Source organism: Thamnophis elegans, chromosome 6 (assembly GCF_009769535.1).
Source record: "Thamnophis elegans isolate rThaEle1 chromosome 6, rThaEle1.pri, whole genome shotgun sequence".
Lineage (NCBI taxonomy): Eukaryota > Metazoa > Chordata > Lepidosauria > Squamata > Colubridae > Thamnophis > Thamnophis elegans.
In genome coordinates, this window is record NC_045546.1 from 65,612,142 (window position 1) to 65,637,029 (window position 24,888).

Sequence of the window (24,888 nt, forward strand, 5' to 3'; positions counted from 1 at the left end):
GCCTACCAGCATCCATGGTATTCAGCTGACACATGGTAAGGTCAGCCAATGAATAGGCATAGCAACTAAGTCAGCCAGTGAGGGCTATTTGGACTCTGAATTTTGCTGTGTGAGCAAGGAGACAGGAAGGAGCCTGGCTTAGCCGAGAACTGAAAGTGAAACTGCTTGTGTTTTGCTTGTATTTACTGCTACCTTGGAAAACCTGCTTTTGGTAATGTATTGTATATTATTATTATTTTGAGTCCTGCTGAATCAGTTATTGTGCTTTCTGAATGTGACTGCTGCTGCAAACTCTGACCAGCCAGGTCAGCTTCAGCACTTATTGCAGCCTGATTTAGCATAGCTGATTGGCAGGTGGATTGCCAGAGACCATCACTGCCTCCATGCCTCACATTTTTGGCCTCTGGTGGGGGTGGGTGGGGCTATATTCGGTGTATAAGACACACCCAAATTTTCACCCTCTTTTTTGGGGAGAAAGGTGCGTCTTATACTCTGAAAAATATGGCATATAGCTTTCTTGCTATACATATGCAGTATATTTTACATACTAATTTTAATGTTAAATACATTTTCTGAAGTCTACCAGTTTTACTTAGTAGCTTAGAATCCCTAATATGATAAACAACACATATGAAAAGGGAGAATAAATAACTGTTCTTTCCTTGTTACAAAATATATTATTGAATCTTCAAATCTCAGTGAGGTTATCTAATCAGTGAATAAGAAAGATGTTTTGGGAAAGTATTGCTATAAGCAATTTCTAAAAAGAAATCACCACAATTTAAGTGTAAGTGTATTGTAAGTGTATACAATGAAGTTCTTAAAGTGTACCATTTAGATTTTTTTAAAAAAAATTAACTTTTTTTATTTCATGTTTCATTTCAAAGTGGACAAAACATGTGATGGCAGTTACAGAAGTTAACCAAGAGGTTTTTTTCACTTTACTTTTAAAGCAGATAATTAGTAGCAACTATAATTTGTTCATTCCTGATTAAATCTTTTTCCTAAATAGTTATTTTGACAATGAACTGTGTCAAAATAATGCCATTAAAATTGTTAAGAAAGCACCATATTCTTTTGAGATGTTAAAGTCTCCCGAAATCCATTAAAACGCCTCATTTGAATTTACCTGAAAGGGAAAAAAAAGGATCAGTAAGCACATAATTTTTGTTAAGAGGATAAATATAACACAATGCTTATAATATCTTCTGGGGAAATCCTTAACTGAAACTAAACCACCTATCAAATTCTAACAGTACCAACCTGAGGCATGGATTATATTATCTAACCCACAGAAGCATGAAATTTCATTGTGGAAAACATATGCAATGGTAATTCATTAAATAACAACAACACTAGAGAATTTTAAAGTGCTCCTCTCCATTCCCCATTTCAGTGTAACAAGTTCTCTGTCTACTGAAATAGGAACAGAAGATGAAAAACTTTATAAATATATAAATATCATCAACATAAAATGGAGCTCACTCAGAGGCTGAAATACACCAAGTAAATGAGAGGAAGAGTGCGGAGTAGAGGAGAGAGGTAAGGAAAGAAGAGATGGATAGGAGAGAGGGTAAAGAGGGGGAAGCAGAGGAGAGAAAGAAGGAGTGGAAAGGGGAGAGAGGAGAAGGAGAGAGGAAGGTGAAGTAGAGAAGACAAGGACGACAGAGGAGGTAGGGTGGAGGAGGAGAAAAGGAGAAGAAAATGATGGATAGGGTATAAATACTGTGTATGGAGAACAGAAGAGCAAATAATCGTTTTGGGGGGTTGATGGTAAGACGAATTGATGTAAATATTTAACAAAATAATGCTGGTTATATATTAGTATACATGTGGTTATTTGTTATGAAAATGAAAAAAATATTTTTTTTAAAAAAAAACTGCTACTCATGTAATTTTAGGATCATTTTATGCATGCAAGTCAAACAGGGATATGAACTAGACTGAGTTTCCATTGTTTCCATGAAATTTTAATTGTGAATTAAAAGATCTTTAAGACTGCTTTAAAAATAGTTGTAAGAGCTGCAAAAAATCTGTGACTAGGACGTGGGCAGCATATACATTTAATGAAATAAATATATATTAAATAAATTTTAATACATATTTGGATGCTATATAGTAAGAACAATCATGAAGTAATAAATGAAACATTTTTAGTCTGCCTTTTTGTTTTAGGGCTCTGTTGCTGTTGCAGGAACTGTTGTTCGTTGGTTGAGGGGCAATCTTGGTATTGCAAAATCTTCAGAAGAAGTAGGTGAGTATAACTTTCTAATTTATTGTAAATCTATAAGAATACAGGGACTCAGAGGAGTTGTGTGTTTCATTCAAACATGTTCACTTAGATAATAATTTTATTTGTGTACTCAATGTCTATGCCATTATTAACCCTTATTACCTAAATTTTAGGCTTAGAGACCCTGTATTTCTTCTGAAAATATAATAGTGAAATATTTATATGGTGAATATTGCTAGTAAGAGTAGGAATAATAATCATACAGTTTCAATTATTATAATTAATTAACACAGCAATTCTACACCGTTTTCCTGAAAAAAAAAAGAGAAATCTCAGTAGAATTTATTTTTATTCAAATCATACCATAAGCTTTTATTCATGGATATAAATGATCTGTGGGAGGTATATTGTAGTTCAGCATATCCAGAAAGTACCAACTTGTTGAAGATTATAGCATATATAAAATATTTATATTTGTTTTGAGTGTAGGTGGTTTTGTTGTATTCGGGTCTTTTCCCTCAATCTTACACGGGAAAGGACCCGAATACAACAAGAACAGCGTGTGTGTGTGTGTGTGTGTGTGTGTGTATGAAGGAGAGATTGATAGGAGAGAGGATGGGGGGAAGAGGGGGAGAGAAAGAAGGAGTGGAAAGGGGAGAGAGGAGAAGAAGAGAGGAAGGGGAAGTAGAGAAGAGAAGGAGAACAGAGGGAACAAAGTTGATAGGGAGGAGGAGAGAGGGAGAAGAAAGTGATGGATAGGGTATAAATATGGAGTATGGAGAGCAGAAGAGCCAATAATTGTTTTTGGGAGTTGATGGTAAGACGAACTGATGTAAACATTAAACAATATAATATGATGTTGGTGATGTAATAGTATACATGTGGTTATTTGTAATGAAAATGAAAAAATAAAAAAAACTTTATATAATTAAAAAAAATGAATCAAATGGGGAGAAATTATCCAGAACGTAGGTCATATTTATATAGGAATACTGAAATTCAAAACGTTTTGAGCACATCATATTTACATATATGAACTGCAAAGGAGCATATGTAGCAGCGGTATTCAAGAAAGCTGCATACAAAACTGCTTTCAAAATTTAAGCAAGGGACATCAAGTCAGAAATTGCTTTTTTACAATAGTTTTTTAAAAATAATTAATACATATTAAAAATGTAGTAATTTCAATACCATATGTTATTTATGCATTCAATCCAAAATAACATGGAATTATATATGCTTGCCTTGGGTAAGGAAGCTGTCCTTTGATAAGAATAAAATACTCTAACTTTCCCACTTTATAGTAGACCATCTCTGTGGCTAATAAAACATTTCTGCAACTGAGTTACATTTTGAATAGAACATTTGAGTGTAGAATTCAAATGTTCTATTCAAAATGTAACTCTTGCAGTCTTTCATTACTATACCAAGGTATGGTCTCAGCAGAACTTTACTGAAACCAAGAAGTCTAGTTCTGAATAAGAGTTTTCAGAAAACTCCATCTTGAATATTATGTCACCTTCAATATTATGATAAAAAAGTGTAAAATAATGTAATTATATGCAGAAAGTGACTCCTGCTGTAAGTTATTGTAGAATCATACAGAGGCTTCCAAGAGATGCAGCTTGTAAAAGATTCTTATTGTGAGATTTTGGGGATGCAACATTTGAGGAGGGGGAGCATGACATAGCAAGCTCAAAATTAGGAAGCATCTTACTAGTAGATTTTTATATAGAGACCTGCTTTGGAGCATATATAGTGTTTCACACATTCCTTCCTTTTGTATACAGGTAATCCTTGACTTTCAACAGTTCATTTAGTGACCATTCAAAGTTACATCATCACTGAAAAATATGACTTATGACCGTTATTCAGTTGTGATCTTTGCAGCATCCCTATGATCATATGATCAAAATTCAGATGCTTGGCATCTGGTTCATACTTATGACCATTGTTGTGTCCCAAGGTCATGTGATCTCGTTTTGCAACCTTCTGACAAGCAAAGTCAATGGGGAAGCCAGATTCACTTAATAACTGTATTATAACTTATCTGCAGTAATTCACTTAACAACTGTGGCAAGAAAGGTCGTAAAATGGGACACTACTCAATAACAATGTCTCACTTAACAACAAAAATTTTGGGCTCAATTGTGGTCGTAAGTAGAGGACTATCTGTATTCATTAAATAAGTACTATACTTTACATGATAAGCATCTAGTAGTTTTGGAGTTTTAACAAGTTTTAAAAATTTATATTTAAATCTGAATTATTCTAATTAATAAATATAGCATTTTATAATCCGGGTAAATTCTAGTATAAGCAAACATTTCATTATTTAAGGCTTTTACATAATCTTTTCTCCAGCTTTGATTTGTCTTTCATATATGTATATTTTATATGAATGATTTCTGCTTAAAAAAGAAGAATCTGTAGTAGATGACTGATCTCATGAGAGATCAATATACCATAATTAATCAGGAAAGTAATTATTTATAAATTGTAAATAATTAAAGTAACAAATTATTGTTTAAGTTTATTAAAGAATGAAAATAAAATTCTCCTTTATATGTAACAACCCATTTGTACAGAGTTGGGGGAGGGGTTCATTACTTCTGGTAAATATCACCTGAATAAATGCTTCTTGAAACTCCTCTGCCAATAGTATCTGTATTATCTGTCCATGTACAAGATTAATTTATATTTTCTGTATATGTTTTGAGCTATGAAGAGATCCTTCATTTTGCTAAGCATAGTTTTCAATTGTGACCAAGTCAATTTAGCTATTCACATTTCTCAACGTTTGAATAGGAAAAGGAACGCTGATAAAATATTATTATTTTTTTAAAATAGAAAAATTATGAAACTTATTTTTTAAAAAAAATCAAAATAAGAAATAGTTTTGGGAGGCTAATTTTGCTTTAAGTTATGGGTTTTGTGGTATCTAAATTAATTTGAAAGGGATAACAATCAAGTTCAGATGTAAGATCTTACAATATATTTTTCTAATCTAGAAACTTTTTAAAAATTTACTTATAAAATCACATATTCTGATTTTTTTTTTGCAGATATGTGTTTTTTTCAGTAGTAATCAAACCTCAAAAAGAAATAACTAGGATGCATCCCTCAAGATTTATTTAGATACCCTTCCCCACTTTTTAAAATTTATTTGAAATAGTAGAAAAAATTAATGGCAGATTTTAAAATATTTTCTGCATTTCTTATATGAACTTTTAAATTAAAACGGTTAAAAGCCAGTATCATTAAATATTTCTCCATATACAATACTAAACACTTTTTTCAAACTGAAAGTATTTAAATCATCTAGCAGTAATTATCTTGTAAAAACAAGACATTTCAAAATATAAACTAACCTGAGATATACTTTGCTCCGATTAATATTAACAGGCTACTCATTATAAAAAAGCCCAAAGGTAGACTACAGAAGATACTAGTTTCACCTGATGTCATCCAGAAGATAGGTTCCAGTCAAACAAATCAAAAGAGAGATACGTGTAAATTGCACTATTTAAGAATTACATGAAGAAAATTAGAAGAGAGAAATTGTGCAAATGCTACAGATAGTTCAGCATGTAATAATTAGAAATAGGACTAACACTGATGCTTAGATATATTTCAGTCTTGCGTCCAGTGTCAATATTTAAGATTATTTAGACAGAAACAATTCACTACTAATAAAGTAGATAGTACAGAATTTCAAATAAAGCTGATATTAAGCATTACAAATATTGCAAGGAGAAAGAATATACCATGGAAGGTAGAAGAGTGAATTCATGCGTGTCTGATTATACACATATAAACTATCAAACTATCTTTGTTCTTCAAAAATATTGACTGTGTATGAAGTATCATGTAATGTGGGCATTGCATATCTCTTAAGTCCAATCATGCATTGTGCCTGCTCCATCATACACATTATACTATCAGCAAGTGAAATATACATGTACCAATTGTCTCCAGGCTTGAACTGAAAGCATAACATTTCTATTGTTAATTATAAACGAGCAAGTACAGTACTAAAGCTATTTATGACAGTCATATCTAAAATCTCTATAGATTGCAAAGCTGCAATGTTATATCATTTACCAAGGACCAAGGTTCACTGAATGTATTACCATTCATTTCTGAGCAGCTGTGTCTAGTACTCTGCAGCAAGCAGCACAATACTTTCAAGTAGCAACAAGCATTTAAATTGCCCTCAGGAAAACTACTGCATCTAATTAAAGGGTTCTCAAGTTTTTACATATTAATTCTCTTTACAGTAATAGACTTCTCTACTCTACATCTTTCTCACCCGACTTATAGTCATGCTTGCTGAATTTAAAAACTTATTTTTTCATAAACAGGGCATTTTTAAGCTAAACATAAATTTTGTTTGAAATAAAAAATATAATTGCATTTCTTGTGGTCTTCATACAGAATATGTGATATTATTAACAAATTTGTTCCTCCCTGGATTGCATTTCCAGTGTTTGACTAAGCACAATGTTGTTAAAGCTCTGATAAACCATTACTAAGATAAGTATTAATTGTATTGTATTTTACTGATTATCATGTAATGTCTATGTTAAATTGCCAAGACCATTATTATTGTGTGCTATTGATATCACCATTATAAAAAATGGCATTTTTACTGGACATTATATCATTGCATGCAAAGGAGGAATTCCAATAGTTTCTTCAAACCAGTGAAGCTGTAATTTTGGCTCAGTCAACAAGTCAACTAGATAATAACCAGAGGTGGGTTGCTGCCGGTTTGGCCCGGATCGGCCAAACCGGTAGTAGTGGCAGCGGGAGGCTCTGCCCATCCACCCAGATGCTTCTGCACATGTTCAGAAATGTTGTGCACGTGCACGTGCATGTGAGCATGCCCAAACCAGTAGTGAAAAAATTGGCAACCCGCCTCTGATAATAACCAGGACTTATAAAAGTAAACATTGTATATCATTGTCCTTTACTAACCTGCCCATATCTTTCCAACAACACAGAAACTATCACTTTGTGTAAGGTAAAATATTGTTATGGGCTTTTTGTTCTATTGTTGGACTTTCTAACTTACATTGCTCAACCTACTGTTAAAAAACAAGAAATTCTCCCCTCCCTTTTTTACCCACTTTCTGCAGTTATTAGAACTTTTTAAAAAAGCCATGTGTCTAATAAGATCTTGATTTGTTCTTCTATCCGAAACAAGAATCTATTGCCACATCAAAGTATCTTTAGTCTAACTGATGCATCTTCATCCTCCTGGTAGGAGGAGTTATTTTCAATTTTTAAAATTACACTGAATTTACACTTTAAACTTTCTGACTGTACTTAATTATACTGAACAATAATCTTAATTATTTTAAGTTTAGCTTAAGCAGGTTTAGAAGGACAATAGTCTAACTGAATTTATTAGAATATATTTCTAAATAGAAATACTTAGGTTCTCACTGAAAGCCATAAAATAGCATTAATGAATTAAAACAAATATATTTGATATGAGTTCAGTTATATTCTTAACTGCACATTAATAAAATGTAGCTATGAAGGCAAATAAATTTTGTTACCTCATTTTTTTCTATTTTTAGTACGACAGCTGTCAATAATGAGGGTTGAATATTTATTTAGCTAGTTCATGTAGTACATAAAACAATTTACATTCAGAATTAATCTTGATGGATAATAGCTTTCAAGGATGATTAATGTAAAAATAAATATATGCTTTACTTTCATGTGAAAATGAAGCCTTATACAATCTGTATTTCAGTAGTTTGAAACAAAACTGAAATTGCTCTTTACTACAATGTTGGTCTGGAGGCACTTTCAAAACTTCAAAAATTGCAATTTTTAAGCATTTTTAATCAAGATTCACATGCAATTGTCTGAAGCGCTTGATGTAATTTATAAAGTGTTTCAACTGTTTCTGTTTACTGGTTAGATCTACATTTTGTTTTCCGGCCAATCACTGTGACTGGCTTTGAGAAGAAGACTAAGGCCAGGATAAATCAAATTCATGTGACTATATGAATTGATTTATTTAGTATGATTAATTTCTGTATTTACAAACAGCAATAGCAGTAGCAATAGCAGTTAGACTTATATACCGCTTCATAGGGCTTTCAGCCCTCTCTAAGCGGTTTACATAGTCAGCATATCACCCCCACAATCTGGGTCCTCATTTTACCCACCTCGGAAGGATGGAAGGCTGAGTCAACCCTGAGCCGATGAGATTTGAACCGCTGAACTGCAGATAGCAGTCAGCTGAAGTGGCCTGCAGTACTGCACTCTACCCACTGCGCCACGTCGGCTCTTCCAACAGCTTACGAACTGTTTTGTAACTTTAAAATTAAACTAAATCTTAAAAAGTGGTGGCAGGATTTGAGTATATTACTAGCTGTACTCAAGACTTTAGAAATTTTCATACAATCCAGTAACAAGTTATAAATGCCAGTAGAAATGTATTCCTCAAATAATTTGAGAATATATTTCTAACTTGCTACTATCTGCTTGTGCATCTCAACAAAAAATATTCAAAAGTAAGTCTACACATTGTTCCACATTTTTAATTTCTAGCCACTTACTAAAACATGGCTGGATTATAATTACTACCACTATCAATCAAAAAACCATTTTTTTTATTTGCTGCAATCTATTGTGTACAGAAAAGCAATTTGATTTTTACAAGTAATGTATATAATACAAGTAAAAACTCACTGTTTCCTTGAGGTTCTGAGGTTTCCCACCCCATTGATTTCTTAACAGCTTTCTTCCATCTGGTATAACGATATTCACTTTCTGAAATCATATGCAACTTCTTTATCAAAAATTCAAACAATTATTTTTATTTAATGTACAAGCACTTTGTAATATATGGGAAAGACTTCTAAAATGCATAGGAATTTCATTAACTGTCTGAAAACTTCAAAATTTAAATAAAAATAAGGAGAATTTCAACCTCCCTCCCCCCAATATAATTATACTAAGATAGTTCACTATTCACAGAGGTAGCACAACTATCCTGACAGAACAAACTAATCTTATAACAGTATGAATAAACTAGATTTGCATAGGCTGAGCAAGCTTAGATAGCAGAGATCAGATCTTAAAACCCTTCTTACCCTCTGGATTGATCTGTGGCTCAAAACGTTCACATGTTACTGCTGTGAAGTCATCCGGATGTAGGCTCCACACACCCACCCCTTCTGCAGCTCCAGCTGCCATTGCTGCTCCAAGTGCTGTTGTTTCAGGCATGGATGGCTTTACTAATAAGACAGAAATCAAGGAAGCATTAGATAAAATGTGAACATTTTAAGTATTAAAACAAGTATTGCTTTTTTTCACTTTCATACTCTTCTTTATTTTACTATTCATTCGATTGACTGAAAAGTATCAGTAGCTAATGACTTAAGGACAAATATGCTTTTACAAAGGATTATTTAATGAAAAACGCTTCGCTAATCAGCTGAAATATAGGAAACTAAAAACCAATGCAAACTTATCACAAAGAAACTTCTTCCTTTATCTGTGATAGTGAACCTGTGGCACATGGAGCCACATGCGCCCTGGCCAACTTATTTTTTGTCCTTCCGGAGGGATGGGACACGCCATTTTCACCCTCCCCAGGCTTCAGGAAAGCCTCCATAGGCTGGGGCAACCGAAAAATGGCCACAACGGGCCAACCGGAAGTTTGTTGGCCCATTGGGGGCGTTTTTTGGCCTCCCCAAGCTTTAGGAAAGTCTCCAGAGGCTGGGGAGGCCGAAAAACAGGCCTAATGGGCCAACTGGGAGTTCAAAAATGATCTGTGTCCGGGTTCCTGGAGGTTGGGGGGGGGAGCGTTTTCACCCTCTCCAGGCTTCAGAAAAGTCTCCAGAGCCTGGGGAGGGGTTGTGAGCACATGCACGGCAGGGTATGCATATGCGCAGGTGAGTGAGGTGGTTTTAATTGGTGTTGGCATGTGCGCATGCACGATAGTGCACGCACGCAATTTTGGCACACCGTAAGTAAAAGGGTTGTCATCATTGCCCTATATATTCAAAATGAGCTGTACGGACAAGAAGGTGGGGCTTAGCAGTGAGAAGACGGATTTTCAGGCTATTCCTGAAATTCCCCTATTCCGAAGCACTTGGACGGTTCCTTTTTGGACCCAAGCTGTCCCGGAGAGACAGTGAAAGGTAGGAGGAGATCCAGTGGCCCCAGAGACGTTCGCAAAGTCTCTGGGGGCTTGGAATTTAACCTCCTTTGCCAGTGACTTCCGGATTAGCCATAAGGCTAACTGAAACTGCAGATAGCTCCAAAGAATGGCGAAGTGTTTCCAGTTGGTAAGGTGATTTTATTACTCAGAGAAAGACAGTCCGCCTAAAAATTCAAGCTAATTTAAATTAAAGAACAGAAGAATCTAGCGGCGATTTCGATCTCTTTATTGGTTTATGGACGGTGGTTACCCTATTTTTTAAATGTTTTAAATGTTATTTACACGGACAAAGGATAGATTACTCCAACATCTCCTCTGATCCTCTGCAAGCAGGCTGTAAACAAATTCACTATAATTTGTCTCCTTACAACTTGACACTTTTATTGCTTGGCTGGATTGGTCTAAGATCAGATAAGATTGTATAGTTCCCAGCTTGTTTTTACTTGCAAATACCTCAGAGTTCCCAAAGAAAAAATACTAACTGCGTACAAATATGGCGTCTATTCAAGCCTCTATTCAAATGATTTCTTCGGCACTACAAAAATCATCTGCCACACATGATAGAATTGAGAGGAAACTGGATTATCTACTGTTTCTAGCAACAAAATATGAGGGGAAAAATGAGAACGTTGAACGTTTGAATGTTCTTCAAATACAAACGAAGGATGTCAGAGATGAAGATTTTCAATTTGCTGATATTCGGGGCAACTGGTTTACCTCTGAGGGAGAAAAAGATGGAATGTCTGAAGGGGGAGCAGCCACACAGAAGATTTACTTCGAAAGGCAGGGTGCAGGAGGAGTGAGAAGCATTAAAGAATTTATACTTTATGAAATACCATCTGCAAAACTTTTGATACCACCACTGAGAATTAAAGACAAGCTGATAAAGGAAATAAACGGAGGACGGCAGCATTATATGAGAGGCACCATAAGCAAAAAGGTGCAAAGATTTTTTTGTATGGACTTGCTCATAAAGATGTTTGGAGAATTCGACCTACGAATGGCAACAGGATTAAGGAGGTTCTGTTACTGGAGAGACACAGGCTGATAGATGGAAGAGTACAATTTAAAACTAGCTAAACCTAGTTAAATTCATTTGTAATAGATATAGTTGAATAATAATTGATAATGATAGTAATGTATATAATGTTGAGTTGCTATGATAAATAATAATTGGATATGAGAAGGGAAGGTTAGAAATATTCTTGGACTATATATAAAGGTTATTAATCACAATAATTATTACTATAAAAAAATAAAATAAAACTATATACAGTTAAATCTTAACTAATATGGGGAAAATGCTATGATATACGATATAATTAAATAAAGAAAGGAGAATGATAATAAACTATATACATGGAGGATGGAATTCTTGGTATTAAATATTATGGATGTTTAGCTAAAACAGGATATGAGGATTTGATGTTAATGGAGGATTTTATAAACAAGTAAATGAAATGCTAGCATGTGGTTATGGATTAAATCTTTGGCATAGTTAAGGATGAAGGATGTTTAAACAACTGTAATCAACTAAAAGTGGAGGTATGATGATGTCAATATGGTAAACATTTGAGTTAAGATATTTGAATTAATATGAATTAATGGAAGAGATGCACAAAACTTGTTGTAACCAGCTGATATGGCGCAGTGGTTAAATGCAGCACTGCAGGCTACTTCAGCTGACTGCAGTTCTGCAGTTTGGCGGTTCAAATCTCATCGGCTCAGGGTTGACTCAGCCTTCCATCCTTCCGAGGTGGGTAAAATGAGGATCTGGATTGTTGTTGGGGGCAATATGCTGACTCTGTAAACCGCTTAGAGAGGGCTGAAAGCCCTATGAAGCGGTATATAAGTCTAACTGCTATTGCTATTGCTATTATAACATATACTTGTTGTCTTTTTTTTTTCCTCTGTCTTGTTTTTTGTTCTTTTTTGTTTTGATTTTTTTCCCCCACTGTTGTGGGCATGTGTTGTTTATGTAACAAAAAATATAAAAAAAATTATTAAAAAAAATGAGCTGTACATTATTCCTTTAAACAAGTAATTAAAAAAGACAGTATTCTTTGACAACAAAAAATCTAAATAAAACCCCGAACTATTTACATAGTCAGAGGCAATATGTTTCAAATTTCAACTGCCAAATGTGGTTAATTACATCCATTAAATACTGCTTTTGTGTTGTGAATCCATATATAGAAGACACCAAACCAAAACTGCATTACATGAAATTGCATCTGATATATTGACAGGCGTTCTTGCAGGTATATCTGTGTTTGTATAGGAATCATGAAAAGTTTTATTTAGTTAATATTAAGTGCATATGTTGTCCTTCCACAAAAGCTTAAAGTGATGCAAAAGAGGTTTGCCTACCATTTTATTTTCATAACCCAAACTATCTAATAGATTGGATAGGATATTCACTGCCAATTTAATTTTGCAATACAGGAGCGGGAAATTGCCAGCAATGGAGGCAATGAAGGTGTGGCAGCCACATCCTATGTAGTGCAGTTCAGTTGATTACCTGTCCAAGCAGCAGGTGGGAAGGAAGGCGATCCGGATGTACCGTGTGGGCTGCAGGAAAGCCGATAGTCAGTGGTCTGGAGCAAGCAGCCAGCTGCGGGATGCTCGTCTTCATGCAGCAGCACCAGCAGCAGATGGAGGCAAAGGCTCAGGGGGGAAGGCAGGTGATCCTGATGCTCTGTGTGGGTCACAGGCAGGCCAAGAGATGTGAAGATGGGCCTCCCATGGCTGGCCCACTATCTCTCGGCTTGTATGTGACCGGTGTGGCACATCCAGACTGCGTGCCTACCACCCCGTGCCTCTGCCTCCATCTGCTGCTGGTGTCACCGTGTAAAGATGAGTCTCCCATGGTAGGCTATCTGCTGCTTGGACAGATAATCAACTCATCTCTGCTGCACAGGCTGCGCAGCCCAAGAGGGGCCATTCAATGTCCACCTGTGGCTTTATTCCCAAGTCAACCCTGATTTCTGAGCTGTTATTTTCTTCTGGTAGCTCTGCGACACGTCTGGATTGCGTGCCTCGCTCCCCGTGCCTTTGCCTCCGTCTGTTGCTGGTGTTGCTGTGGGAAGATGAGCCTCCCACCGTAGGCCATCTGCTGCTTGGACAGGTAATCAACTCACCTCTGCTGCACGGGCTGCGCAGCCCCAGAGTGCACTGACCACGGGCCTGATGGGCTGCAGCTGCTGCCAGATGTTGGCCCCCGGCACACTCACCACCTTTTGTGCGTGTGCCGGGGGAGGTGGGGCATCCAGCGGGGCTGATCGCTGAACATGCTGAATCATGTTTTCCCCAAAATAAACCCTAGTGCTTATTTTAAACCCAAAAGAATGTAAGACTGGGTCTTATTTTCAGGGAAACATAGTATATTACATGCCTATATCCTTCTGTCCCTCCTATGGCAGTATTGCTCAAATGCTCTTTCTTAAATTTTTAGAAGGTTTTCTAGAACTCAGTCAGCAGTAAATTTCCTTACCCTTTAATCCCACTGCAGCATTTTTTAAGGAAGGTGCTAGCAGAGAATTGTCTTTCCATGACTACACTGTCAGTGACAGGAAGAGCAATATAAATCTTCCTTAAAATAAACAAGACAAGGTGATGTTTTCAATATTTTTTTTATCCAAATAGAAATTATATGTAGCTACTGAATAACTAACTGAATAACAATTACTCAAAATAAAGCAAGATGACTAAATTGGCAAAAACAAAAATTATGAACTGCAGTTTCCTTAGATCTTTTACAAAGAAGGATCTAAAAAGCCTACACTGGCAAGGTTGAAACTCTTGGTATATATGTAATTCCAGAAATATATTTTAATGTAAATAAATTGTATTTTTTTTTCAAAAGTCATAGCAATTTAAAATAAAATGCAAAGAGACTTTTATCTTACCTACTGGAATACAAAGAATATCAGCTTGGAGTTGCATAAGGATCTTGTTGTTGGTCATTCCTCCATCAACTTGTAACTGACTAAGCGGTATCCCACAGTCTTTATTTATTGCATCCAGTATCTAAAATGATCAATTTTTATTAATTTTTCCAATAAAAATTGAAATATTTTATAAATTACATACAGTGGGGCAAAAAAGTATTTAGTTAGCCACCAATTGTGCAAGTTCTCCCACTTAAAAAGATGAGAGACGCCTGTAATTGACATCATAGGTAGACCTCAACTATGAGAGACAAAATGAGAAAACAAATCCAGACAATCACGTTGTCTGACTTGGAAAGAATGTTTTTTGCAAATTATGGTGGAAAATAAGTATTTGGTCAATATCAAAAGTTCATCTCAATAGTTTGTTATATATCCTTTGTTGGCAATGACAGAGGTCAAACATTTTCTGTAAGTCTTCACAAGGTTGGCACACACTGTTGCTGGTATGTTGGCCCATTCCTCCATGCAGATCTCCTCTAGAGCAGTGATGTTTTGGTTCCACCACAAAATCGCGGAGGACAAAATCGCGCTCGACGAAAGCGCGCATTTGACGTCATCACAGCGCGACGAAAACATCGCGCTGTGATCGAAAAATGTAAAAATAAAGCTAAAACCTTACCCTAACCCCCCCAAACCTAACCCTAACCCTAACCCTAACCCTAAATCTAACCCTAAACCTAACCGTTAACGTAACGCTAAACCTAACGCTAACCCTTAACCTAACGCTAAACCTAACGCTAACGCTCTAAACCTGACCCTAACCCTTAACCTAACCCTAACCCTAACCCTAACCCTAACCCTTACCTTTATGTGAATTGGCTTGCTTTAATTTTAATTTTATTTCAATTTTTAATTTTTTTCGTCGCGCTGTGATGATGTCACATGCGCGCTTTCGTCGAGCGCGATTTTGTCCTCCGCGCTTTTGACGGGTCACGGATGTTTTGGGGCTGTTGCTGGGCAACACAGACTTTCAACTCCCTCCAAAGGTTTTCTATGGGGTTGAGATCTGGAGACTGGCTAGGCCACTCCAAGACCTTGAGATGCTTCTTACGAAGCCACTCCTTCGTTGCCCGGGCGGTGTGGTTGGGATCATGCTGAAAGACCCAGCCACATTTCATCTTCAATGCCCTTGCTGATGGAAGGAGGTTTGCACTCAAAATCTAACGATACATGGCCCCATTCATTCTTTCCTGTGCACGGATCAGTCGTCCTAGTCCCTTTGCAGAGAAACAGCCCCAAAGCATGATGTTGCCACCCCCATGCTTCACAGTAGGTATGGTGTTCTTTGGATGCAACTCAGCATTCTCTCTCCTCCAAACACAAGCTGTATTTCTACCAAACAGTTCTACTTTGGTTTCATCTGACCATATGACATTAACTCAATCCTCTTCTGGATCATCCAAATGCTCTCTAGCAAACTTCAGACGGGCCCGGACATGTACTGGCTTAAGCAGGGGGACACGTTTGGCACTGTAGGATCTGAGTTCCTGGTGGCGTAGTGTGTTACTGAAGGTAGCCTTTGTTACGTTGGTCCCAGCTCTCTGCAGATCATTCACTAGGTCCCCCTGTGTGGTTCTGGGATTTTTGCTCACCGTTCTTGTGATCATTTTGACCCCACGGGTTGAGATCTTGCGTAGAGCCCCAGATCGAGGGAGATTATCAGTGGTCTTGTATGTTTTCCATTTTCTAATTATTGCTTCCACAGTTGATTTCTTCACACCAAGCTGCTTGCCTATTGCAGATTCAGTCTTCCCAGCCTGGTGCAGGTCTACAATTTTGTTTCTGGTGTCCTTCAACAGCTCTTTGGTCTTCACCATAGTGGAGTTTGGAGTGTGACTGTTTGAGGTTGTGGACAGGTGTCTTTTATACTGCTAACAAGTTCAAACAGGTGCCATTAATACAGGTAATGAGTAGCCTCTTAAAGAAGAAGTTATAGGTCTGTGAGAGCCAAAAAACTTGCTTGTTTGTAAGTGACCAAATACTTATTTTCCACCATAATTTGCAAAAAAATTCTTTCCAAATCAGACAATGTGATTGTCTGGATTTGTTTTCTCATTTTGTCTCTCATAGTTGAGGTCTACCTATGATGTCAATTACAAGCCTCTCTCATCATTTTAAGTGGGAGAACTTGCACAATTGGTGGCTGACTAAATACTTTTTTGCCCCACTGTAGCAAAAAATAATTAGTTGAAACATTTGGCTTTGTGCCATTATAAAAAATAAGTAAGAAAACAAAACATAAAGTTGGAGAAAAATGTAGTTGAAAATTTTATTTTAGATTTTGAACAAATTTATCATAAGGTAAAATTAGCTACAATCTAAACACATTTAAACATGGCTGCCTATAGAAATAAAAACTGCAGTAACATTAAAAAAAACTAACTTAAAAATCCTAATAATACAGTATAATCTATACCTCCCGTGTTTGAAAGCAGACGGCTTCTAGTGCAGCAAAGGCAATATGGTTTTTATTTGTAAACTGAGTAAGGCCACAGATAATTCTACAAAAGAAGACAAATGATACTACAGTTAGTAATAAAGGTAGTATTAAAATAAAATATACTGTCTCACTGTGATCATGCAAGTACCTGCCTGGAAGGATATATTGGCAATATCTATAGCAGGGGTGTGTTGAAGATGACATATATATATATAGCCATTTTTATTGTCTATTCTTTTCTTAGTTTTTAGGTTTGCTAGTAAACTAATTTAGTATTACTTCAGGCTCGCCACTCTCTAACTGTTGAAAGGGAGGGTTATAGAGTTAAAGAGGGAATGTTATGTCTTAGGTGGCTGTTCTGGCCCACCAGCTGCCTGCGAACCTGGCAGCAGAGTCGCACAGTGAGGAGTTGGAGAGGACCATGGGTCAGTCCTGGAGGATGGGAAAGGCTCTGACGTGGGCTCTGAGTCGGAGGCAGAGATGGGGCCAAGGTTGTCTGGCAGTTCTCAGCTGCCTTGGGAGTTAGACAGCAGTGAGGCAGAAGAACAGCTGGAGCCTGTTCCCAGTGTGCACATGTGCGGAGTTACCAGAAGAAAAAAACAGCTCAGAAATCAGGGTTGAGTTGGGAGTAAAGCCATGGGTGGACGGTGAATGGCCCCTCCGATAGGAAATAAAAGAGGAGCAAAAAGGAAAGGGAATGGACTTTTGCAGGAAACAATTCATTCGTTTGTTTCAGGAGTGTGAAGATCTGTCCATGAATCTCAGAGACTCTGTGCCAAGTCTTTCCTTGCACAGCACTGCATTTGGAAAATATTTACATGGCAACTTTCCAAGCTAGATAAAGTCTGTGGTCATAAATTCACCTTTGAAAGACTGTTAACCAGGCCTTTGCTGAATGTGAATGAGAGGAATTCACATTTGTTTAATAAAAGGGGTTTTGTCAGGATCAGGAATCTGCTTCCTGCTTTTTGGGGAAGCCTAGGACAGAACAGTGGCAATCTTTCCCGTGGGAACAGAGAAGTCGCCTGCAGCTGGAGGAAGGTGGAGTTTGGAGACACCAGACTGATGGCCTGAGAATTGGTTGGGGATTGTGACTCAGGGGGGATGTTTCTGTCTTTTGCTTTATATTGGGTGTAATTCTGGATCTGGGTCAGAGTCGGAATTACACCAAGTCCTTGCCAATTTGATATGTTCCTAATAAAAAGACTCGGCTGCTTACCCAATCTATCCTGTCAGATAGCAGAAGAGACTCAGGGAAGATGGAGAAGAAACAGAAGCCCGAGGAAGACACCCGAGAATGTAAACTTTGTGAAGGACCCTAAGTGAGGCTGCCGATCCCCTTGGAGACCCTGCAAGTAACTGTGATAAAGGACATTGCATGCCAGGTGAATGTCCATCCCAAGACCAAAGCCGAATGGGGACCTGGAGGTGGGATCCAGCTGATGGAGAGGGACCTGCTGGGACAAGCAACACATCCAGACCCGCTGACAGATCATTCCCTCACCACTTCCCGAAAATCAAGAGCTACTATCCTGGAATGGAGGTCAACTGGAACAATCGATCTAAGCGAAACTGGAGAGTGTTAGTATCAAACTGTGATGCGCAGCCAGACGTGTGAGGGACTACCCGACCGATTTCAGCAGCTGAATATTGGATGGGAAGCCTGAGATCAACTAGTGCTGCAAATACCTCTCTGGATCAATTGGTACAATAGATAGATTGGTACAATCTACCTGAGGTTTGAGCCCATCAATCCTGGGTTTGATGCAATTGATTGGTGAAAAAAACCCACCCAGGAGAATTTAGTCTACTGCTGCTGAAGCTCAAGCGGCCAGCCCTCTGGCACCAGGTTTGTCTTGTACCAGGCAGCAAAGTCAGCAGACAGACCACCGAGGAACCAGCCCTCCTCCACAGTCATGGTTCCCCCAGCTGACCAAATACCCCCGAATGGGTGTTTTACCCTGGCTGAGGATGGTTGTGAGACCATGACCAAAGGATTGCAGCCCAGGCACTGGCACCACAGCCACAACCACCTCCTGCCAGAGCGAATGCACACCCATCCTTTAAGCTGATTTTCGATGGGACCGCTAGCAAGCTTACTTTCTTCCTAAATCAGGCCTGGTCTTACATCAATTGTCATGGGGATGAGTTACATAATGAGGATGAGATTGTCTCCATCTTGGGCAACAACTCAGAAGATGAAGCATCCAAATGGTTTACCCAACTCCATGATGAAGGTGCCCTGGAGTTGGATAATGTGAATGACTTTCTGCAACAGCTCCGATCTTAATTTGAGGATTCCTCTCATACCCAAGAAGTGGAGGCAGGGATTAAAATGATGAAGCAAAGGGGTCAGCCCACAAAAGAAATTGTGCAAGAGTTCCGCTGCCTAACAGGGAGGTTAAAAAATGAGCTCAAACGAATTTTCATGCATTACTTCAAAGAATGCCTGGACAAGGAATTATTAAAAATATGTTTATGCAGAGCACTGGGAGAACGAATCCAAGAAGGCCATGGATAATGAAATATGCCAGCATTGCAGAGCCGCACCAGAGAAGAAGCCCTGAAGACAACTCGATCATCGCACCATTCCTCGTCATATAGAAGAACACCCCAGGGCGACTGCAACCAACCCAATCAAATGTTTCCGATGTGGACAACAGGTCCATCGAGCCTCAGAATATTTGCCACCAGCCCCTGTGCCACAGGTGAGAGCACCCACTCCAGCCAAATCAAAAAGGGCTCCCAGAAAAATGGCTGAGAAAGGGAAGTTCATTTGCCAGGCGGTGGAGGTCCTCCTCTCTGACACTACAAGAGAGAAAGGACCTTGGTCCCCGATGTGCCAATAATACAAAGTGCAGACAATGAAGAAGATGACCCCCTTCCCTCTCTCTCCACGGTGGGGACCTGGGCAGTCTGAGCACAGCTCCCATCTCAGAGACTGCCAGCAAGCAAACAAATGTAGCTCTCCAATTGAGAGGTGGCAGTTTGCAAGGAGGCTCCGCAGTGCTGTGGAGGGGGTGTACATATGGGGAGACCTTCCTCAATTGAGTAGCCAGACTTGCCCAAAGTACAGCAAAAGCATGTACGGGGCAGGTGGCTGCTCACTTGAAGGTCTTCCCATGCTTGCATACCTTTCTGGCTCCACCACAGCCAGTCAGGGGGTTGCAAGAGGGGGAGGAGAGAAACACACACACATTGAGAGAGAGGGGGGGGGAACTGGCTGATGGGCAAGCATCTCTGGTGAGGGTGCTCTGGCTTTCTCTGAGCCTGACCCCCAGGGTGGGAATGTGAGGTTTGGCAAGGCCAGCCCCCTTTTCCTGCTGCCCTGAGCTTCTTAAAGCCAAAGTTGGCTGCTGTGGGCACATCCTACTTTCCATCATCCCTTCCTCCCGGATCTCATTCCCACCCCGCCAGCCTTTGTGTTAGTGAGGCCGGCATAGGGGCCAGTGTCGGGGTGGAGAGCAGGTTGCATGTCTCCCCAAATGTGCGAGACCTAGCACCAACAAAGGCCAGAAGAAGATCCAAGAGGAGTGAGGTGCCATCGAATCAGCCTCGGCAGCTTCTCCATCCCCCACCATTGCCCTTACCTTCTCAGGTGGGGTGAGCCAGTGATGGGACAGGGAGCCGCAGCAGAGGGCCCAAAGAGCCGCATGCAGCTCTGGAGCCGTGGGTTGCTGACCCCCCCCCCCCACCCTAGAACATCATGTGAAACTAAATCGGCAAGTTTTAAAGAAACTATTGGCAGCCAGGCTCTATGTAAAATTATTAAAATGCAAGTTTCACAAAAACTGTTTTAGACTATCTTGGCTACCGCATATCAAACCAGGGAGTGGAAATGAACCCAGGGAAAGTAAAAGTGGTCTTAGATTGGCTAGCCCCATGCACCTGGAAACAATTGCAAAGTTTTCTGGGATTCACACATTTTTACCACCAGTTTGTCCCCTCATTTTCAGAGATTGCCCAACCCATTATAAAAACAGGGGTGGCCCAAGCCATGGCCAGGGCAATATCTAAACTGGACTTTAGAATGCCAACAAGCATTTGAACTGTTATAAAAGCATTTCACAGAAGAACTGATGCTTAAAGCATCTGGATTCAGAACAACCTTTTGTGCAAGATGACACCAGTGGCATAGTGGTGGCAGCAGTCCTATTGCAGAAAAATGTCAATAAAATTCTGCAGCCATGCACTTACACTTCCAAAAGACTTACTGAGACTGAAAGAAGATGGGCCGTGTTGGAAAAGGAAGCGTATGCAGTATGCTGGGCACTACTCACATGGAGACAATTTTTGGAAGGCAGTCAACAATCTTTTGAGGTTTGGATCATAAAAATCTAGAGGGGTTAAAAAACCCCAAGAAACTCTCCCCAAAACGAGTCTGTTGAGTACAATATTTCAAACGTTTCAACTTCGAACTTAAGTACATCCGAGGAGGAGGAAATCTATTGGCTGATGCTTTGTCAAGAAAAACACGGTTCAACAGCAAAAGAGAGGAGGTAGTTCATGCCATAATTCATCCATCCCAACCAAGGTCACAAGTCACCGTCCGAGCGCAGACAAAAAGGCACAGCCCCGAAGACAAAGATGTGATGATAAAAAGATTGAAAGACAAACTTTCAACAGACCCTTGGCAGGACAATCCCGACCTTGGGGAGAGATAGGGATGGACTTCATAGTAGAACTTCCAGAGAGTGGTGGTAACACGGTCATTTTGACCATGACCAACTTATTCTCCAAACAAGCTCATTTCATAGCATGCAATGGTCTCCCCTCAGCGAAGAAATTAGCCAGACTTTTTTATTAAACATATCTACCGATTACATGGGGTTCCTCGCAGGATTATATTGGCTAAATTCTGGTGGGAGTTTATAAAAGGTGATTGTGTCATCCCAGGGGTTAAGTTCTGCGTTCCATCAGAGCACGATTGGGGGGGGGGGGAACGTGCGAACGCATTGCATGCTATGCAATGATTGGGAAATATTTGAGATGCTATGTAAATTACCAACAGTCCAATTGGGTAGATTTGTTACCATTCGCTGAAGTAGCTTACAACAATGCAGTGCACAATAGCACAGATTTAACTCCATTTCAAATTAGCACTACGAAGGAATTTGTCCCTATGCCCGAGTTTTTTAGAGAACTCCCCCTCATCCATGTCAGTAAATGAATGGATGGATTCTTTGAAAGATTTGTGGGAAAATACTAAGCACGCTTTAGCAGAAGCCATGAGAATTTATAAAACGCGACTTCCGGGGGGGAGGAGCCTGTCGCCGAAGGTGCTCAACGGAGCCCCTCTCAGAGTTCTGGTCTGTATATCTAATTAAGATCAATAGATATCACCCCTTTCTGGCAGAAAGGGGCAGGCAGAAGCTCAGGTGCTAGGATTTATTCGTAGTTCACAGCCCCCCTTCTTTTTTTTTTGGGCTGCGAACGGAGAAGAGATCCAGCGTAACTGAGCTCTTATCTCCAGCCAGTTCCTCGCAGCTGCCTTTTTGCAGCCCTAGACAGACGATCTCCCCCCCTCAGGACAATGATAAATTGCTTAAAACAACTTAAGGCTAACACGAGCGGGTCTTACTCCTGTGATGTTTTTTTTTTTTATATAACTATCTAAACACCAGCCTTGTTTTTCCTTTGAAACTTCTTTGTTCAACCGGGTTTCAAAATGGCGTTTTTACTGTGTTGGTGATTGATGACGTAATTAACCGGCTTTATCTCCCCGGAGATTGCTACTCATTAACAAGCAAAGTCTACAAATAATTTATTGAGAACTGACCAAGTGAAGACACTGCTTATCCGTTTATTCTCAGCTTTTATCTATAATGCCTCCCAGGTCTAAGCAGGCAAAAAAATCCCCCCCGCATGTGCTTAAAGAACTTGTTAGTAAATCGCTGCCTTTGCCTCCTACACCCCCTACTGGAGATTCCTTGACACAGGAGCTTTTTTTTAAAATACTCAATGACTTTAAACAAGAAATCAAAGAATTTGTGCTGGATTTATGCGATAAAATACAGACTAAAATTGCCCAAATAAAGGTGGATATGTTCGAAGTTACGTCTACTTTGACAGATTATATCGAAGAAATGGAGACCAAACTGGAAACTTTGGAGAAGGCTAATTCTAATTTGACTTCCAACATCCAAGCATTACAACAAGAGATTAGAGATACTCAAACACAACTTATAATGATAAATTATAACAGAAAGGCGTCTGCAATAAGAGTCAGAGGACTGCCCGAAAAGAAAGGAGAGAACTTGAAACAGACGTTTGTAGAAGCTTTCAGCCATGCGGTGGGAGGTCCGGGATTCAATTTTGATTGGAATATTCGAAAAATCTATCGCCAGAATTCGTGTGTAGCAGAACAACGACAGCTTCCAAGAGACATAATTATATACTTCTTCACAAGAGAATCCAGAAATGCGATCATCCAAAAGTTTTACAATAACAGGCTCCGAATCGATGGCCATGATTTGTTTGTCTTTAAAGAGATCCCGCTCCAGATGCTGCAAGCAAGGAGAGGCTATACTTTTTTAACCCAAGAACTTAGAAATCGTCAAATACAGTATAAATGGGAAGCTCCAGCTGGAATCACAGTTACACTCGAAAATCAAAGATTTCGTATTAATTCTGTCTCGGAAGCCCGGGACTTTTATTATAAAACTCTGAAGGCGGGGCTTCTTGACTCACTCGGAAATGCGGAAGGACAAGGTGAAGGAGAGACAAGCAGCAATTCACTTGGTTACAAGAAGGAGGGAGTTGTTCTCCCCCTACTGGAGAGGCAGAGGAGCGGAAACTGAGGATTTAGTCATATTTATAAAGCAGCGGGACATGTGGTTATAAGGCAGAGGGTTGCCTTTTCTTTCCGGAAGGGCAGAAGAGTAAAGAATATAGATCCAGCGATGTCTTTAAAATACTTTCTAAGCTCTTGGACTGATTAAAATTTTAGGATTTCTGTTTGGTATGAAATGGTAAAGTTGTGTACTGATGAGGCATGGAAAGAAGCATTGCTTATGTTGGACAGATATTATACGGGACTTTTATAAGACTTATTTGAATCTCAATCCAAACTGCGCATGAATTGTTTTCTGTGAGGAAAGCGGGGACTAAGATTTATTTGAATTGCGGTTTGGGATGAATGGAGTCGGGAGGACTGGGACAGAAGGGAAGGTGGAGCGGGATATCGATGAAGGGATCTTGGGATTGAATGAAGTGGTATGGATTTTGGGCACACATTTTACGGATTTATATACTTGAAGTATAACATAAAAAGCTCAGGATTTTAAAGTGAAGAGCGAGATCCTAATTTTATGGAATTTGGGCTTGGGAGGAATGGAGAGGAGAAACGAAGGGTAGGAAGATGAGTAGCGAAAGTATGATTAGATTGCTCTGTATTTGAAGATAAATTGATTTTTGTATAAACTAATATTTGAATATAAGGTTAAGAAAGGCTATCTGGAGAGTCTACAGGAAGATGGGGGTAAATATCAAAGAAGTAAGGGACGAGGACAAAATATAAATGGAATGATTTATATTGTTTAAATTTTAAGAATGATGGGAGGCTGAGCATAATGCAAAAGATTTTTAAAATTTTTTTTTTATTATTTACTTTTTCGTTTTTTTTTCTTTTTCGGAGTGTTCTTTTTTATTTTATTTTTATTATTATTTTTAATAAGATATTTTAGAAGGTGAATGGTATTGAACTGTGCCGGGTGTGGGACCTGGGAAGTCGGAGGGGATTAGGGAGGGGGGTTCATTGGGGGTGGGTGGGTGGAGATATAGTTTCAATACATAGAATAAGAAAAATACACTTGTATACTGTTGATCCTTATCTTTTCTTTTTATTTTTCTCTTTTTTTTCTTTTTTCTTTTTTTTTTCTTCTTTTCTTTTTAGCGAAATTTTTAGTAACTGAATAGATTAAGGAAGAGAGAAATGCACCATAGTGAGAAGTAGAGGAAAGGAAGAGGGAGAAGTAAGGAGGGAGGAAGAGGGGAATGTAAGGAGGATGAGAGGGGAAGGAGGGTGAGGAAGGCGAGAAAAGATAGGAGGGGAAAGGGAAGTAAGAGGGGT

The 24,888-nt window shown here is 38.9% G+C and overlaps 1 protein-coding gene across 5 annotated transcripts in view; it reads right to left on the reverse strand.

Moving 5' to 3' along the window:
• Nucleotides 1–471: 471 nt before the first annotated feature.
• The window catches only part of GK (glycerol kinase), a 112,323-nt gene continuing 87,906 nt past the window's right edge, over nt 472–24,888 (reverse strand). For 2 of the 5 annotated variants that reach the window (XM_032219567.1, XM_032219568.1), the window contains 6 exons: nt 16,794–16,878; nt 14,333–14,453; nt 9,352–9,495; nt 8,948–9,028; nt 5,605–5,691; nt 472–1,129 (listed from right to left, as the gene is read on the reverse strand). In XM_032219567.1, coding sequence (XP_032075458.1) covers nt 1,116–1,129; nt 5,605–5,691; nt 8,948–9,028; nt 9,352–9,495; nt 14,333–14,453; nt 16,794–16,878 — 532 coding nt within the window. In that variant the 3' untranslated portion in view covers nt 472–1,115. Of the gene's footprint in view, nt 1,130–5,604; nt 5,721–8,947; nt 9,029–9,351; nt 9,496–14,332; nt 14,454–16,793; nt 16,879–24,888 lie in introns of those variants that run through there. The other 3 variants (XM_032219572.1, XM_032219569.1, XM_032219571.1) reach the window with 3 other exon arrangements.